This window comes from Anolis sagrei, chromosome X (assembly GCF_037176765.1).
Source record: "Anolis sagrei isolate rAnoSag1 chromosome X, rAnoSag1.mat, whole genome shotgun sequence".
Taxonomy (NCBI): Eukaryota; Metazoa; Chordata; class Lepidosauria; order Squamata; family Dactyloidae; genus Anolis; species Anolis sagrei.
In genome coordinates, this window is record NC_090034.1 from 14100919 (window position 1) to 14118104 (window position 17186).

The 17186-nt window shown below is 41.4% G+C and overlaps 3 protein-coding genes across 4 annotated transcripts in view; 1 reads left to right on the forward strand and 2 right to left on the reverse strand.

Moving 5' to 3' along the window:
* Positions 1-2231, reverse strand: part of LOC132782086 (myosin-11) — a 72890-nt gene extending 70659 nt beyond the window's left edge. For both annotated transcript variants that reach the window (XM_067460967.1, XM_067460966.1), the window contains exon 1: positions 683-2231. The gene's annotated coding sequence lies outside the window, so the exon portion shown is untranslated. The remainder of the gene's footprint in view (positions 1-682) is intronic.
* Positions 2232-4898: 2667 nt separating this feature from the next.
* On the reverse strand, positions 4899-9920 carry LOC137094828 (centrosomal protein 20-like). Its single transcript, XM_067460705.1, has 5 exons — positions 9802-9920; positions 7366-7563; positions 6006-6090; positions 5497-5609; positions 4899-5089 (listed from the first exon to the last, which is right to left on the reverse strand). The coding sequence occupies exons 1-5, from the start codon at positions 9827-9829 to the stop codon at positions 4992-4994; spliced, it is 522 nt and encodes a 173-aa protein (XP_067316806.1). The 5' UTR covers positions 9830-9920; the 3' UTR covers positions 4899-4991.
* A 5900-nt stretch (positions 9921-15820) lies between these two features.
* The window catches only part of LOC137097870 (multidrug resistance-associated protein 1-like), a 74557-nt gene continuing 73191 nt past the window's right edge, over positions 15821-17186 (forward strand). Inside the window, exon 1 of the mRNA XM_067473164.1 lies at positions 15821-15965. Coding sequence (XP_067329265.1) covers positions 15909-15965 — 57 coding nt within the window. The 5' untranslated portion in view covers positions 15821-15908. The remainder of the gene's footprint in view (positions 15966-17186) is intronic.

Genomic DNA, 17186 nt, shown 5'->3' on the forward strand with positions numbered 1-17186 from the left:
GATTGTTTGCAACGGTTGTTTGTTTACCATTAAAGGATCAATTACAATGGCTGTTTATTGATCATTAAAGGATCAATTGAAATGGATGTTTATTGATCATTAAAGGCTCAACTGAAATGGTTACTTATTGATGATTAAACGATCAACTGCAATGGTTGTTTATTGACCATTAAAGGATCATTGCAATGGCTGTTTATTGAGCATTAAAAGATTAATTGAAATGGATGCTGATTGACCATTAAAGGATCAAATGAAATAGTTACTTATTGAGGATTAAAGGATCAATGGCAATGCAAGCATCAATTGCAGTGGTTGTTTAATGGATCGATTGCAATGCAAGGATCAATTGCAATCATTGTTTATTGACCATTGAAGGACCAATTGCAATGGTTTTTTATTGACCACTAAAGGATCAATTGCAATGTTCATTTATTCATCACTAAAGGATCAATTGCAAAGATCATTTATTGACCATTGAAGGAGCAATTGCATTTGTTGTTTATTGACCATTAAAGGACCAATTGCACTTAAAATATTTTAAAGTTGTGCTTTAAAAGCCCTTGCTGTCACGGAAACCTACAAGCCAGCATTGCTGACCCTAAAGGCTGCAACTTGTTGCTTCTGCAAGGAGACCCCAATAATAACCCAATGGGGTCAGCACCCAGGTTTCCCATATACTTACTTGGGGCCAGAAAAAGGAGAAAATGTCTAGGAAGGAGTCCGGAAGCAGCACCACAAGCGACAAGGGCTTTTAGGGCTTCTCCTCTTCCCTATATAGAGCCCAGTGATGGGGAGGGACCCATAAGGACCACCCCTAAGGATTGAATCAACCCTAAAGAGACATGATTCACATTTAGAACCATTCCTTTTCACTCTTTAAACTTTCCTTTTAGGACCAAACTTTATGGGATGCTTGGGAAAACCTCCCTTCTGTTTTGCTGTTTATAAACTATTCTTTTTTTGTGGTGGTTGGGGTGGGGCGGTGTTGTCTTTAAACAGGATGCATCACTTTGCTATCTCTTTCCTACTTTCTCATGCATTTTAAAAAGGGGGATTTGCAGATATATGGCCCAAAAGGAGCCTTATCTCTCCATGGCCAGGAATCCCTAATTAAAAGTTTGCAAAGGTCTCCCCATTTATCCCTATTTAGGCCTTATTTATGCAACGTTTGAGCCCCGAGGGAAAGGCAGCCTGAGAAAAAAGCCCTGTCCATAATTTGTGTGTGTGTGTGTGTGTGTGTGTATATATATATATATGCCTCCCTTTGGCCTTAAATGGGAAAAGGATCACTGCAAAAGAGGGAGGCAAGGCCAAGCTGGAAAAGGGTTTTCTTTTTGTTTTGCAGCGATTTGTAAGAAGGAAGAACTAGAACTGGGTCCCCACTGAGTTGCCCCCAAAACTTCCAAAGAGACCCTATAATAGGGTTGCTGTGAATTTTCCAGGCTGTATGGCCATGTTCCAGAAGCATTCTCTCCATTCCACAGATATATAAACCTCACTTGCCAAGTTTCCAACAGACCTCACAACCTCTGAGGATGCCTGCCATAGATGTGGGCGAAACATCAGGAGAGAATGCTTCTGGAACATGGCCATACTGCCCGGAAAACTCACAGCAACCCAGAGATTCAGGTCATGAAAACCTTCAACAACACATTAGACCCTATAATATTTTACCTCCCAAAAAAGGGAAGGAGGATCCTCCAGGAATTCCCTATTGCATTCCGGATGCACTGAAAAGGTCCATCCCACAGAAATGGAAAAACAGGCCAAATATGGAGAAGGAGGGCTCCCTGGGAAGGGGGTCCCCAGGGCATGTGCAGAGTGTAAAGGAAGGGCTCTGGGACCCTGTTTCCTCCAGATGTTTGCACCAGGCATTGCTGCAAAATTGCTCCTCCAACTTCCCCAATGATCTCTGTGGCATCCCCTGGAAGCTCTCCCTCCATAAACACTCCATCCATCCATCCGCCAGTGTCTTAAAAAGGAGTGGAAAGTCTTCCTCCTTCGTTCCTTCGTTCACATAATAAACCCAGAGAGGAGAAAAGCACAAGGAGAGGCGAAGGGTGATTTATGAGGCCAGAGACAAGCAGGCAGCTCTGGCAAAGGCTTAGCAATGCCCTCCCCTCTTAGCCCACAATCAGCAGATCAAGGCATGCAAGGAATAGCATTTACTTATTCTTATTAGTGAGGGATGGTTAATAGATGCATTATTGTTATCGTTATTATTGTGAAGGCTGATTAATGCATGCTTGGACTGAAGTTTCATCATCATCATCATCATCATCATCATATTATTATTATTATTATTATTATTATTATTATTATTATTAGACCCAACTTTCCTTTCTTAAAGCTGCAGCATTGTTGCAAATGCTGCTGCTCAGGTCTTGCAAAGGTCTTGCATGGCTTCCTGCAAAAATTGATGAATCTGTGAAGGTTGGAGGTTTCAGGTTTGAAGCTTCTCCCTTTCCAGGAACAGAACAGAACAGTCCTATTTCATTCAATAGAAAAGCCAAAGGCAAGCCACAAAGTCGTTCTTTCCTCAAGGGCTAAACTGTTTGGATGACCCACTGCTCGACTGAGTGATAAGATCACAGAATGCAAGAGTTGCAAGGGGCACCCAAAGGCCATCCAATCCAACCCACTTCTGCCAGGAAGGGCACCCTCGAAGCCCTCCTGTCAGATGGCCATGCAGCCTCTTTAAGAATAACAATAGCAACTCCAAAGGCCATCCAGTCCAACCTGCTTCTGCCAGGCAGGAGGGCACCATCCAATTTCCCCCAACAGATGGCCAGCCAGCCTCTGTAATAACAACAACAATAGGAGCAACCCCAAAGGCCATCCAAACCAACTCTCTTCTGCCAGACAGGAGGACACCCTCTAAGCCCTTCCAACAGCTGGCCATTCAATCTCAGCTTAATGATAATATTAATAATGATAATGATACTAATAGTAATAATAATAATAATAATAATAATAATACTGGGAGCAATTCCAAAGTCCATCCAGTCCAACAACCTTCTGACATAAAGGAAGACACATCCGATCCCTCCCGTCGGATGGCCAGCTAGCCTCTGTAATAATAATAATAATAATAATAATAACAACAATAATAGTAATAGGAGAAACCTCAAAGGCCATCCAAACCAACCCTCTTCTGCCAGCCAGGCGGACACCCTCTAAGCTCTTCCAACAACTTAATGATAATGATAATGATAATGATAATGATGATGATGATAATAATAATAATAATAATAATACTGGGAGCAATTCCAAAGTCCATCCAGTCCAACAACCTTCTGACATAAAGGAAGACACATCCGATCCCTCCTGTCGGATGGCCAGCTAGCCTCTGTAATAATAATAATAATAATAATAACAACAATAATAGTAATAGGAGAAACCTCAAAGGCCATCCAAACCAACCCTCTTCTGCCAGCCAGGCGGACACCCTCTAAGCTCTTCCAACAACTTAATGATAATGATGATGATGATGATGATGATGATGATAATAATAATAATAATAGGAACAATTCCAAAGGCCATCCAGTCCAACAACCTTCTGACATAAAGAAAAACACATCTGATCCCTCCTGACAGATGGTCATCCAGCCACTGTAACAACAACAACAAAATAAAACAATTGAATCCTTCAATTGGAAGAGACCCCAAGGAGCCACAGCATCATTTTAAATCACAAATATTAAACTTGTGCCTTGTTGCACTGTTTTAATATATGTTAATTTTATTATATGTATTTTGTAGAAGTATGTTTCAATCTATGTATGTTACATAATATTTATGATGATGTGTGTTTAGCTATGTTGTGACCCACCTCGAGGAGAGGCAGGTAAGAAATAAACATTATTATTGTTGTTATTATTAGTATTATTGCCATTTATACCCTGCTTTCTCTCCCTATAAGAGACCCAAATGGTAAAACCCAATGAAATCCAATGTAAAATCTGAAAAAGGAGGGCATTAAAATAGAACTAAATAATGAATATTAATAAAATCAAAGAGAGGAGTGGTGTGAGTTTTCAGGATTGTAATTGTTAATCTGCAATTCATATATTTAATTCTATGCATATTTTTGGATTTTCTATTGTAATGAAATGCTCACAGCGCTGTGAGTTGCCCCCGGGCTGAGAACAGCGGTATATAAGCAAAGTAAATAAATAAATAAATAAATAAATAAATTTTATTGTAAGCCACTTTGTGGGAAGAGAAAGTGGAGTATAAATAACGCCAATAAAAATGATAGATAGATAAAATCATGGGCCCCCAGTGGCACAACGGGTTAAACCGCTGAGCAGCTGAACATCCTGACCAAAAGGTTGGCAGTTCAAATCCAGGGAGCAGGGTGAGTTCCTACTGTTAGGCCCAGCATCTGCCAACCTAGCAGTTTGAAAACATGCAAATGTGAGAAGATCAATAGGTACCGCCTTGTCACGAAGATAACGGTGCTCCATGGTGATGCTGGCCACATGACCAGTCATGCTGGCCACATGACCTTGGAGGTGTCTATGGACAACACTGACTCTATGGCTTAGAAATAAAGATGAGCACCATGTCCCAGAGTTAGACACAACTAGACTTAATGTCAGGGGAAACCTTTATAGAAAATCACATAATAATATGGTAATATATAATATAACAATAATATATAAAAACAATAAAGTAGCAGTAATATAATATACAACAATAATAAACATTATTATTATTATTATTATTATTATTATTATTATTATACTGACACAGCAAATGAAATGTACATGCTGGATTTCATACCACAAAATCACAAGTCAAACACTTCCCAAGTGCTTAGGACTGTGTGATGTATTATTACTATTGATAAGGAAAGGGAGAGGTCCCAACAAGTCAGCCTCACCAGAAAGCAGTTTGGTGTTTTCATTTTTATTTAATGCAAGGTCTTAAAATGGCCCTGACCCCTCCTTTCTCCAAACTGGATGGCCACAGAAACCTTATTTAGGTCATAGCTGCTCCTGTTGGTTTCCTCTCTTTAGATCTTTAGGCAAGGGATCCCTGACCCTCAGTCCGGCCCCAGGATGCTCTGCCCCCAAAACGGACCCTGAAAAGAAAGTAAAACGCCATTGGGGTGGATTCATTCATATGTACAGCATATATGTAGATATGTATTTATATCCCACTTTTTTCTTTTTCAAGTGAGACTCAAAGTGGCTAAGAATATCATATATACACAAACACACACACACATATACACACTATATTTGTTTGGACATCAAGAGAAACCATAAGTGTACAGGGAAATATAGGGAAGGTAGGTAACAAATAAAATATATTATTGTTATAGAGTTTCCTACTCCCTGCAGGCAGTGGAAAAGAGTGAGCTGCTATTATTATTATTATAGAGTATCCAACTCCCTGCAGGCAACGAATTCTGATATTATTTCAACAATTTCTTATTTTCTTCCCAATTAAAGGCTCTCTCTTTAGATACATATGACAAAACATTACCCATTGGTTTGCTAAGGTTCCACTTTGAAAACTGTGAAGTCGATGCTTTTGGAAAGGTATCCTTTTCTTCATTACTCTGTAACAGCCGGGTGATAATTCCATATAACAGTGGCCTGGAAGAAAGAGAAAAGACCACAGAAAGAACGTATTATTATTATTATTATTATTATTTCAGTTCCAGCTACTAGAGTTCCAGTAATTTCCCAAAACTTAGGCCTATGGATGAAGAGGCATTGACTTTACAGGTCTTTCTGTTGGTAGACTGTTTAGAGTCTCATTTAAGAGAGGAAAGGGGTAAATCATCATCATCATCATCAAGCTCTAGCTACTGGAAGCCCAGCACTTTCCCCAAATTTTAGTCTATGGATGAAGAGGCATTTGCTTTCTAAGTCTCAAAAGGCAAAGATCATTTCCAATGCCCTGGGCAGACATTATTTAGGAGCTTCTTGCTTGCATTTAATTAGACATTAAAAACCCATAGGATTTAATGAGAAACTGCCAATCCTCACACTGCTCGGCTGCTGGGATCTTCAACAATATTGAGTTCTTTCACTAGAAACTCTCGGTCCAAGGGAACCTCTGGTTGGCCAGATTCTGAAAGGGAAAATGTTCATATTTAATAATAATAATGTATTTCTTACCTGCCTCTGCTCACAGCTCAAGACAGGGCACACCTGAAACACAACACCATAAAATATCGCAATATGCATTGATTCGACAGTGTAGAAGATGCACCCCTCAACTAACAAGAAACCATTTGGATTTGTTACTTCATTTTAACTATGTATTTTAAAAAATATTTCCATTATATTTATATGTGCTAGGTTTTAGTTTCCATGTTGTTGTGGCTTTAAATGTTAGCTGCTCTGAGGCAGGGAAAAAGCAGGCTACAATTATTATTATTATTATTATTATTATTATTATTATTATTACAATGGCACACACCCTGTGAGTTATTATTGTCAATAATATGGCACCCTGTGAGTTAATAATAATAAGGCACCCTATGAGTTAAGAATAATAACAATAATAACAATAATATGGCACTCTGTGAGATAATAATAACAATAGTAAGAATAATATGGCACTCTGTGAGATAATAATAATATGGCACCCTGTGCAATAATAATAATAATAATAATAATAATAATAATATGGCACCCTGTGAGCTATTAATAACCCCACCAAATATATAAAACCCTGTTTGTAATTCATAATTATTAATAATACGGTATCCAGTGAGCTGTTGTTGTTATTAATATTACTATGGCACCCTGTGAATTATTGTTAATAATAATAATTATTATAACATGGCACCCTTTGAACTTGATGGTGCTTTTCCAGCATGGCAGAAGGAAGTTGGACTAGATTCTGTTGTTGTTATTATTATTATTATATTGTTATTATTTATAACAATAATACTATGTTACAAAATTTGACCAAAAAAATCCTGTTCCTGGTTTGAAAATTTAATTGTGCAGACCGTATTTGAATGTAGTTGTTATACTCCAGAAATGTCGTTTTTGTGGCTGCCACAAACTAGGTTGAATTGATTTAGATATTCACTGAAAAACTATTGCAAAATATGCTGCTGCAAGATGTCCCTCCCACAAAGACAAAGTGTTTGCAGTTTAATAAACGTTTCCCATGTTTTTATGATAAAACCAATTAGGAAATAATGACATTTATAACCCCGGATTGACCTTGAAGGAGGTGGGGGTGGTGACAGGGAGCTCTGGCGTGGACTGGTCCATGAAGTCATGAAGAGTCGGAAACAACTGAACGAATGAACAACAACATAACCCAGGAACAAAAACTATGTTACATGATGTAATAAGAAGACCCTCTGGAGAGAGAGGGAATGCTCACCAGCAATGAGGACAGAGGCGGCATATCTGTACTGGTTGAACTCCAGGTATTCGCGGATGAGTTCGTTGATGAGGAGGTTCTCCCGGGTCAAAGTGGGCCGGTCCAGGGTCTGGTCGTCCAGTGCAGAGAAGACTTCAGCCCGCAGTCTGGCCTTGACCGCACCCAGGGCCCCGCGCTTCTCCAGCGCCTCCTTTAGAGCTGCAGAAATGCCACAGAGACCCCATCATCCACAGGCAACATCACCATCATCACACAGATTCATCACATTTATCATCTCAAAACAATGGGGTGCCAAGTTTGGAGGTCCTGTCCTCTCACCAAACAGGACCTTATGAATTATGAATAGGAAGGAAGGAAGGAAGGAAGGAAGGAAGGAAGGAAAAGAGTGAGAGAGCAGCAAGACTGTGTCTCCCAGAATCCTGGGGTCCTCCCCAATTATATCAATAAATAAGCAATAAGTGAGCTTTGTGGGTTTTGGTGGTTTGGCTCCAGAGCCAGGCCTGTCCTTTAGAAGAACAGCTAAGAAGGAAGGCTGGAAAGAGAGGAAGAATAGAAAGAAGAAAGAAGGGATAGAAAGAGAGGAAGAAACCTAGAAAGAGAGGAAGGAAGGCTAGAAAAAGAGGAAGGCTAGAAAGAGGAAAGAAGGTATATAAAGAGAGGAATTAAGAAAGGTTGAAAAGAGGAAAGAAGGAAGGGATAGAAAGAGAGGAAGGAAGGCTAGAGAGGAAGAAAAGAGAGAAAGGATAGAAAGAGAGGAAGGAAGGAACCAAAGAAGGAAGGACAGAAAGAGGAAGGAAAGAAGGATATAAAGAGGAAGGATAGAAAGAGGAAAGAAGAGATAGAAAGGGAGGAATGAAGAAAGGTTAGAAAAAGGAAAGAACAAAGACAGAAAGAGAGGAGGGAACGCTAGAAAGAGGAAGGAAGGAAGGATAGAGAGGAAGGAAAGGATACAGAAGAAGGAACGACAGAAAGAAGAAAGAATGGATAGAAAGGAATGAAGAACGGTTAGAAAGAGGAAATAACATAGGGAGAGAAAGAGAGGAGGGAAGGCTAGAAAGAGAGGAAGGATAGAAAAAGGAAGGAAAGAAGAAGAGAGGAAGGAAGGATAGAAAGAAGAAAGAAAGGATAGAAAGAGAGGAAATGAAGAAAGGTTCGAGAGAGGAAAGAACAAAGGGATAGAAAGAAAGAAAGGAAAGCTAGAAAGAGGAAGGAAGAATAGAAAGGGGGGGAAGAAGGAAGGCTATTACGAGAGGAACGATAGAAAGAGGAAAGAAGGGATAGAAAGAGAGAAATGAGGGGAGGTTAGTAACAGGAAAGAAGGAAGGGATAGAAAGAGAGGAAGGAAGGAAGGAAGGATAGAAAGACAGGAAGGATAGAAAGAGAAAGGAAGGAACCAAAGGAGGAAGAACAGAAAGAAGAAGGAAAGAAGGATATAAAGAGGAAGGATAAAAAGAGGAAACAAGAGATAGAAAGGAAGGAATGAAGAAAGGTTAGAAAAGGGAAAGAAAAAATACAGAAAGAGAGGAGGGAAGGAAGGCTAGAAAGACAGGAAGGATAGAAAGAGGAAGGAAGGAACCAAAGGAGGAAGGACAGAAAGAAGAAGGAAAGAAGGATATAAAGAGGAAGGATAAAAAGAGGAAACAAGAGATAGAAAGGGAGGAATGAAGAAAGGTTAGAAAAGGGAAAGAAAAAATACAGAAAGAGAGAAGGGAAGGCTAGAAAGGAAGGAAGGATAGAAAGAGAGGAAGGAAAGAAGGATACAAGGAAGGCTAGAAAGAAGAAAGAATGGATAGAAAGGAATGAAGAACGGTTAGAAAGCGGAAAGAACACAGGTATAGAAAGAGAGAAGGGAAGGCTAGAAAGAGAGGAAGGAAGGATAGAAAAAGGAAGTAAAGAAGAATAGAGAGGAAGGAAGGCTAGAAAGAAGAAAGAAAGGATAGAGAAATGAAGAAAGGTTAGAGAGAGGAAAGAAGAATAGAAAGAGGAAGGAAGGATAGACAGAGAGGAAAGAAGAAAGGCTATTACGAGAGGAAGGAAGGATTGAAAGAGGAAAGAAGGGATAGAGAGAAATGAAGGGTTAGAAAGAGGAAAGAAGAATGGTTAGAAAGAGTAATGAAAGGATAGAAAGAGAAATGAAGGATTGTTAGTAACAGGAAAGAAGGAAGGGATAGAAAGAGAGGAAGGAAGGCTAGAAAGAGAGAAATGAAGGAAGGTCAGAAAGAGCCAAAATAATGAATATATTACCCCCCCCCCCCAATTTCTCAGCTTTGTAGTGTTCCTGGAGGAGAAAAAAACAGAAATTATATTAATTAAAATCAATTGCATTAATTAAAGCCTCAAAATCCAAGGGCAAATAAGTAAAAAAAAGGTTTGAATAGCTGGTGTAGCAGACAGACATTCTACGAAGCCATATAGACATTCAACAAAGCAATGTACCTGCTTTGAGTTCTGTTATGGTGGCCATCTTGGGAGAGGCAAGAGAAGGCGGAAGGAGGCGAGGAGCGTGGAAAATGCCCGGATATAAACAATCCGGCTGCTCGGCAACCTCAGTGGGCGAAAGTGCGCACGCGCAATAGGAGATAAAGACATTTGAAAACTCCTCTCGCAGGAGTGTCTCCGCCTTCTGCTCTCCATTGGGTAATCTTTCAGCCAATCAGGGCTCTATAAATTGTTAACCCTTTCTTTTCCGCAGTCCTTAATAGAATGCTGGTGACTCAAGTAGTGAATGCTAATATAGGCCTGGGAAGTTACTTTTTTCTGAGTGTGGCTTCTGAGTATTAACTCCAAACTGGGGGATTCTGGGAGTTGTAGTCCAAAATAAAAATCTGGGAAGTGGTTAATGGAGCTGAAATCTCCCAAAAGCAACTTTTGCAACCCCTGGCTTTGAGTTGCTCACAATCCTGGCTCACTTATAAATAATCCAAATGTCAATTTTAAAACCTACAAACTTTATTTTCATCTTATCTTGGAAGCTACCTAGGATCAGCCCTGCTCTATACTTGGAGGGGAGGCTGCCAATGGGCACACGGTAGTGTATTTCAGAGCAAGGAACGAGCAAAACCAACTCTGATGATTCCTTGTCTAAGAAAACCCTGGCTTTGCCATAAATCCACAAGAGGTCTAATGTGTTTCATGGCTCCAAGTGTTGGGTTGATGTCGAACATGAATTTGGGGGGCCGTGCCTAGGTAGACACTGGCCGGACCCAAAAAGAGGATCCAGAACACCTCGCGAGACAGCGCAGAATCATAGAATCAAAGAGTTGGAAGAGACCTCATGAGCCATCCAATCCAACCCCCTGCCAAGAAGCAGGAATATTGCATTCAAATCACCCCTGACAGATGGCCATCCAGCCTCTGTTTAAAAGCTTCTAAAGAAGGAGCCTCCACCAAACTCCGGGGCAGAGAGTTCCACTGCTGAACGGCTCTCACAGTCAGGAAGTTCTTCCTCGTGTTCAGATGGAATCTCCTCTCTTGTAGTTTGAAGCCATTGTTCCGCGTCCTAGTCTCCAAGGAAGCAGAAAACAAGCTTGCTCCCTCCTCCCTGTGGCTTCCTCTCACATATTTATACATGGCTATCATATCTCCTCTCAGCCTTCTCTTCTTCAGGCTAAACATGCCCAGCTCCTTAAGCCGCTCCTCATAGGGCTTGTTCTCCAGACCCTTGATCATTTTAGTCGCCTTCCTCTGGATGTATTCCAGCTTGTCAATATCTCTCTTGAATTGTGGTGCCCAGAATTGGACACAATATTCCAGGTGTGGTCTAACCAAAGTGGAATAGAAGGGTAGCATTACTTCCCTAGATCTAGACACTATGCTCCTATTGATGCAGGCCAAAATCCCATTGGCTTTTTTTTGCCGCCACATCACATTGTTGGCTCATGTTTAACTTGTTGTCCACGAGGACTCCAAGATCTTTGTATCTTTGCATTTCGTTCTTCCTGCCAAAGTGGAGTATCTTGCATTTGTCACTGTTGAACTTCATTTTGTTAGTTTTGGCCCATCTCTCTAATCTGTCTAAAGCAAGCACTAAAGAAGATTTTTCCCTAATTTTTCCCAAAATAAAGTCTCATCAAATTGAAGGAAAGCCACCAAAATGTTTATTTCATTCCAGCTGGAACGGATGACGACCGCAGTAATCTGCCCAGAAGCCGACATAACCCACTGGGCAGAAAAACACAATATTTATAGCCTTCAGATTCAAAAGTTCCCATACCGCCCCCTCAAGTTGGTTTTGTTATGATTGGCTGTGATGTCAGCAAGTCAGGAGGAGATCCAATGAGGGCCCTGGCCCAGCTTTTGGCCGCCCAGCCAATGAGAAGGGAGGTGGGCAACAGGGAAACAATGAGAAAATGTCTAGTTGACTGGATTAAGAATGGCTGGTGTTTGCCAAATGACCCGGCAATAGCTTCAGGCTCTCCAGCCCGGTCTGAGTTATTGTTCTGTTTCTTGAATTAACACTTTTGTCTGGCCCCGACAGGCCAGGTTAGGAATTGTGGGAGTTGAAGTCCAAAACACCTGGAGGGCCGAAGTTTGCCCATGCCTGATCTAAAGAAGAACAGTATGAAATTGGCAACGCATTGGGAGTCCTATCACGGAAGTTGCTATGACCTTATCTTTGGCTTTCAACTTGTGGGGGTTAAAGAGCTTGCCATTTATTCGATATGGGATTTCCACTCCCAGACAAGTCGTAGGTTCGAATCTAGAGAGAGCACAGATGAGGTCCCTCTGTCAGCTCCAGCTCCTCATGTGGTGACATGAGAGAAGCCTCCCACAAGGATGGTAAAACATCAAAACATCCGGGCGTCCCCTGGGCAATGTCCTTGCAGACGGCCAATTCACACCAGAAGCAACTTGCAGATTCTCAAGTTGTTTCTGACACACACACACACAAAACCCTCCAAAGTGAAGCTTCCTGTCAACAAGGTGCAGAATCATAGCTATGTACCCTTAATTCACTTCTGACACAATAAATAAATAGCCATGAAGATGGAGAACAAGGGCCTTCCTTGTTTGTTGTATGGCAACCAGTTTAACAGACTGGTTGACACACAACCAGTCTGTTAAAATTTTATTCCTATTAAAACCAGTTCAAAAGTTTGGAGAGGACATCCTGCTCTGCCTGGACCATTGGTTTTGCTTCCAGGTGGAACAAGAAAGCAGCAGAGCCCTTACTTCTTTGGAAGCAGGGCAAATGATTAACCTTTATCTATGCTTATTGCAGTAGCAAGAGTCAACCAGCAGGTATTTTGTATTTTAGACGCTAGAGGGCAATGAAGTATGTAGTTAGGACATTTGTGATTGTATAAGTGTGTGCGCGAAAAGGAAAGCAGGCCTTGCATTGCATGTTGACTTAAGTTGGCTCTAACTTCCCTATAATGCGGTTTGAAACTGCATTATATAGTCAGTTTCATATAATTCAGTTTAGTGCAGTTATAACAGTCATCATCAAAGAGAGCTGGTGCCTCTCCAAATCACAGGTCTCGGCATTTCATAGCATTGAGTCATGGCAGTGAAAGTGGTGCCAAATTATTATTATTATTTGAAACACAACAAGATGAGTCCACAGCAGACAAGATCACTCTGCTGGCTGTTGTATTGGATCACATGTCGGAACCTTCCCAAGTGTCTAGGATTGTGTGATGTATCGGTGAATAATGCATGCAGATCCCAGTAAGGTGGTCTTCTGCAGCGGGCAGATGGTAATTTTGTCAGCGCCAATTGTGTTTAAGTGTAGGCCAAGGTCTTTAGGCACTGCACCCAGTTATTATTATTGTTATTGTTATTATCCAATTCCATTGTTAGTGGTTGTTCTTTTGTGTGTGCGTGTGTGTGACGGGAGACTTGAGAAACTGCGACTTGAGTCGCTTCTGTTCCCCAGGTTGTGCCAGTCAGCTTTCCTATGATATTATTTCTAGCACCCACTTTTTGTTTGATACTCAAGCAGTGCTTCTTGTCAGTCAAAGCACAGTCCAAGGATTTGTTTTGTGTCTGTGTGAGGAGCGACTTGAGAAACTGCAAGTCACTTCTGGTGTGAGATAATTGGCTGTTTGCAAGGACGTTGCCCAGGGGATGCCCAGATGTTTTGATGTTTTACCATCCTTGTGGGAAGCTTCTCTCATGTCCCTGCATGAGGAGCCAGAGCTGACAGAGGGAGCTCATCCGTGCTCTCCCCAGATTCAAACCTCCGACCTGTCACGCCACTGGGGGCTCCTGACACACACTACATCACAGTTGGGGGAAAAGGAGAGAAATCTCCCCTTCCTTGTTTTTCTGCTTTATTATTGGCCTTGATCCTCTGCTTTCGAGGACAACCAGAGCCCTTCCTGGAAAATAATAATAATATTAAATATATTTATAGCCTGCTTTTTTTCTCTACAAAAGACACACAAAGCAGCTCACAGTGGAAACCAATGCTATACAATTAAAAACCTGAAAATATACAAACATTAACATAAGAATAAATACAGTGTTACAAAAATAAACAGTTGAAACCCTTAAAACCAATGCTCCCTTAAAAACAGTACTGCATAGAAGCCTGAAAATGCAATACAAAAACAATAAAATCGATTGCTCCAGAAGCTCTCATCCATGACTTTGTCAAATCTGATGGTTCTCAAATTTTGGTCCTTCAGATGTTTTGGACTCTAAGTCCCAGCATCCTGGGCAAAACTCAAGAGTAATGGGAACTGAAGTCCAAAACACTTGTCAGACTGAACTCTAATAATCAGTAAACTATGTTGATGTTTGTATATCTTGTGGCAGTGAGTCCGATCTACTAATCATGCTCAATGTGAAGGAGTTTATTCACTCTGTTTCCAATCTATTTGAGTAGGAAACCCCTACTCAGTATTAGTTCTATGCCAAGATGTTAATAGTTTTGTGTACCTCCACCCATTTCTTTCTATTCTTTTAGGAAGTATCCCATTCATGGTAGGATATTTCCTTCCAGTTTTATGAGATGGGACGACCACCAAAACAGGACAAAACATTCCAACTACATCACCAAATTGGGAGCTTTAGGACTGGGAATCATAAAATGGGTCCTTTTTGCTGCAGATTCAAAGCTTATTTATAGTTTTTGCACTTATTCCAAGAGCTTGGTTTTTCCTGGCAAAGAGAAAATCTGGGACTGGAGATGTTTTTGGAGAATTTTGACTCCAAAGCAAACCCTTTGGAGCCGGTAAAAATCGACACCATCCTCTGTAACGAATGAATGAAAACAATATTCCCATATATATATATATATATATATATATATACACATACACATACATACACACCCACACACACACACACATATATCTTCTGCCGTGGTGGGGTTTCATAGACTAATAGAATAACAGAGTTGGAAGGGACTCCCAAGGTCCATTTAGTTCAACTCCCTTCTGCCTTTATACAGGAAAAGCACAATCAAAGCCCCCCCAACAGATGGCCATCCAGCCTGTTTAAAAGCGTCCACTGTACTCCAAGGCATTGTTCCACCTTTGTGTTTTTATATAACATATCCATAACTATTAGTGTATCTGTATAGTTGACAAGCTGGCAGTGCTTCTTGTAGGTCAGAGCACGGTCCAGAGTGAGTCCCAGGTATTTGGGTGCGCTGCAATGCTCCAGTGGGATTCCTTCCCAGGTAATCCTCAGAGCTCGGGATGCTTGTCTGTTCTTAAGGTGAAAGGCACATGTCTGTGTTTTAGATGGATTAGGGATCAGCTGGTTTTCCCTGTAATAGGCAGTAAGAGCACCTAGAGCTTCGGAAAGCTTATGTTCTACCAACTCAAAGCTCCCTGCTTGAGCAGTAATGGCACGATCATCAGCATAGATGAAACTCTCTGTCCCTTCTGACAGTGGCTGGTCATTTGTGTAGATGTTGAACATGGATGGAGCGAGCACACTCCCCTGAGGCAGGCCGTTCTTCTGTTTCCACCATCTGTCAACCTATATATATATATATATATATATAAAATTATATATTACTATGGTCATGAAGGTTAACTTTATATACACACAAAACTATATATAGTAATATATATTACTATATGTACATTAGGTAATATATGTAATGTATACATACACACACTATACACACACATATATACACATACATCTATATATCTATAGAGATAGCATTTATATACTGTTTTTCTCTCCTCTGGGGCTCACAATATAATCAATGGCAAATTCAATGCCTCATATGTAAACATCACATACCATATACACATATACATATCTTTGTGTGTAATCTCTTAACAGATGTAGATATAGAGTTATAGTTATCCTTCAGGCTTTACCCCTTCCGCCATCCCTGAGAAAAGAGGCCTGAGGGAAGGGAGGCCGCGGCCTGCCTCTCCCCTTCAGTCCCCGCCCTTTCCTAGGCCCCTCCCCGCCGGCGTCGGCCGCCCAATCACTCGAGCCCGGGGCTCGGCTTGAGCGCGAAGGCCCGCCTTTTTGCCGGCTCGGGCCCCTCCTTCCTTCCTCCCCTCGGCCGGCCAGGCGGGGCAGCGAGAGCCGCCTCCACGTCCTTCTCCTCGGCGCCGGCTTCCCTCATGGACCTCCTGGAGCGGCTGTGCAGAGGCCCAGATGGAGCTCCTGCGCCCTTTTGGGTAAGGGGAAGGCGGGCGGGAGGCCAGCAGAGCCCCGGGATCCACAAAGGCCTGCTCTCAAGCCCCTTAGGCTCACTTAGGACCATTCCCTCCACTTCCTTTCATAACTAGGCCAATTCCTCAAGGCTTCCCCCCTCTTCTTCCATAACATTATCATCATTATTACTATCATTATAATTACTACAATTATTATCACTATGACTATTATTGTATTGTCGAAGGCTTTCATGGCTGAAATCACTGTGTTGTTGTAGGTTTTTTCGGGCTATATGGCCATGTTCTAGAGGCATTTTCTCCTGACGTTTCGCCTGCATCTATGGCAAGCATCCTCAGAGGTAGTGAGGTCTGTTGGAATTAGGACAATGGGTTTATATATCTGTGGAATGGCTGGGGTGGGGCAAGGAGCTCTTCTCTGCTGGAGCTAGGTGTGAATGTTTCAGCTGATCACCTTCATTAGCATTTGAAGGCCTGGCTGAGCCTGGGAAAACCTTTTGTTGAGAGGTGTTAAGATGTGCCTGGTTGTTTCCTCTCTGCTGTTTTGCTGTTGTAATTTTTGAGTTTTTTAATACTGGCAGCCAGATTTTGTTCATTTTCATGGTCTCTTCCTTTCTGTTGAAATTGTCCACAGAACACAGAAATGCTGGACCACACCAACAACCACCATGTCAGAGAAGCCATTGAAATCCACAAGCATGTGGACAATTTCAACAGAAAGGAAGAGACCATGAAAATGAACAAAATCTGGCTGCCAGTATTAAAAAACTCTAAAATTACAACAGCAGAGAGGAAACAACCAGACACATCTTAACACCTCTCAACAAAAGGTTTTCCCAGGCTCAGCCAGGCCTTCAAATGCTAATGAAGGTGATCAGCTGAAACATTCACACCTAGCTCCAGCAGAGAAGAGCTCTTTGCCCCACCCCAGCCATTCCACAGATATATAAACCCAGTTTTCCTACTTCCAACAGACCTCACTACCTCTGAGGATGCTTGCCATAGATGCAGGTGAAACGTCAGGAGAAATGCCTCTAGAACATGGCCCTATAGCCCGAAAAAACCTACAAGAACCTATTACTATTATTGTTATTACTATAATTCTTAAGATGTGGCTTCTCTCTTCAATGTTCTGGTTTGTCATTGTTGCCTAATAGGACTAATTTATGGCAGGTTGTTATCATTTCTGCTTGTTATGACTCAGCTTTGGCTCATTAATAATTCCTT

What these genes read in the sequence shown, in the direction of transcription:
- LOC137094828 (XM_067460705.1), bottom strand. Translation starts at nt 9,829, where the DNA reads ATGGCCACCATAACAGAACTCAAAGCAG. An exon ending in CGCCTCTGTCCTCATTGCTG is followed by an intron (nt 6,091 to 7,365) that starts GTGAGCATTCCC and finishes TTTCCCTTTCAG; the next exon opens with AATCTGGCCAACCAGAGGTT. An exon ending in GAACCTTAGCAAACCAATGG is followed by an intron (nt 5,090 to 5,496) that starts GTAATGTTTTGT and finishes CTTTCTTTTCAG; the next exon opens with GGTCCGTTTTGGGGGCAGAG.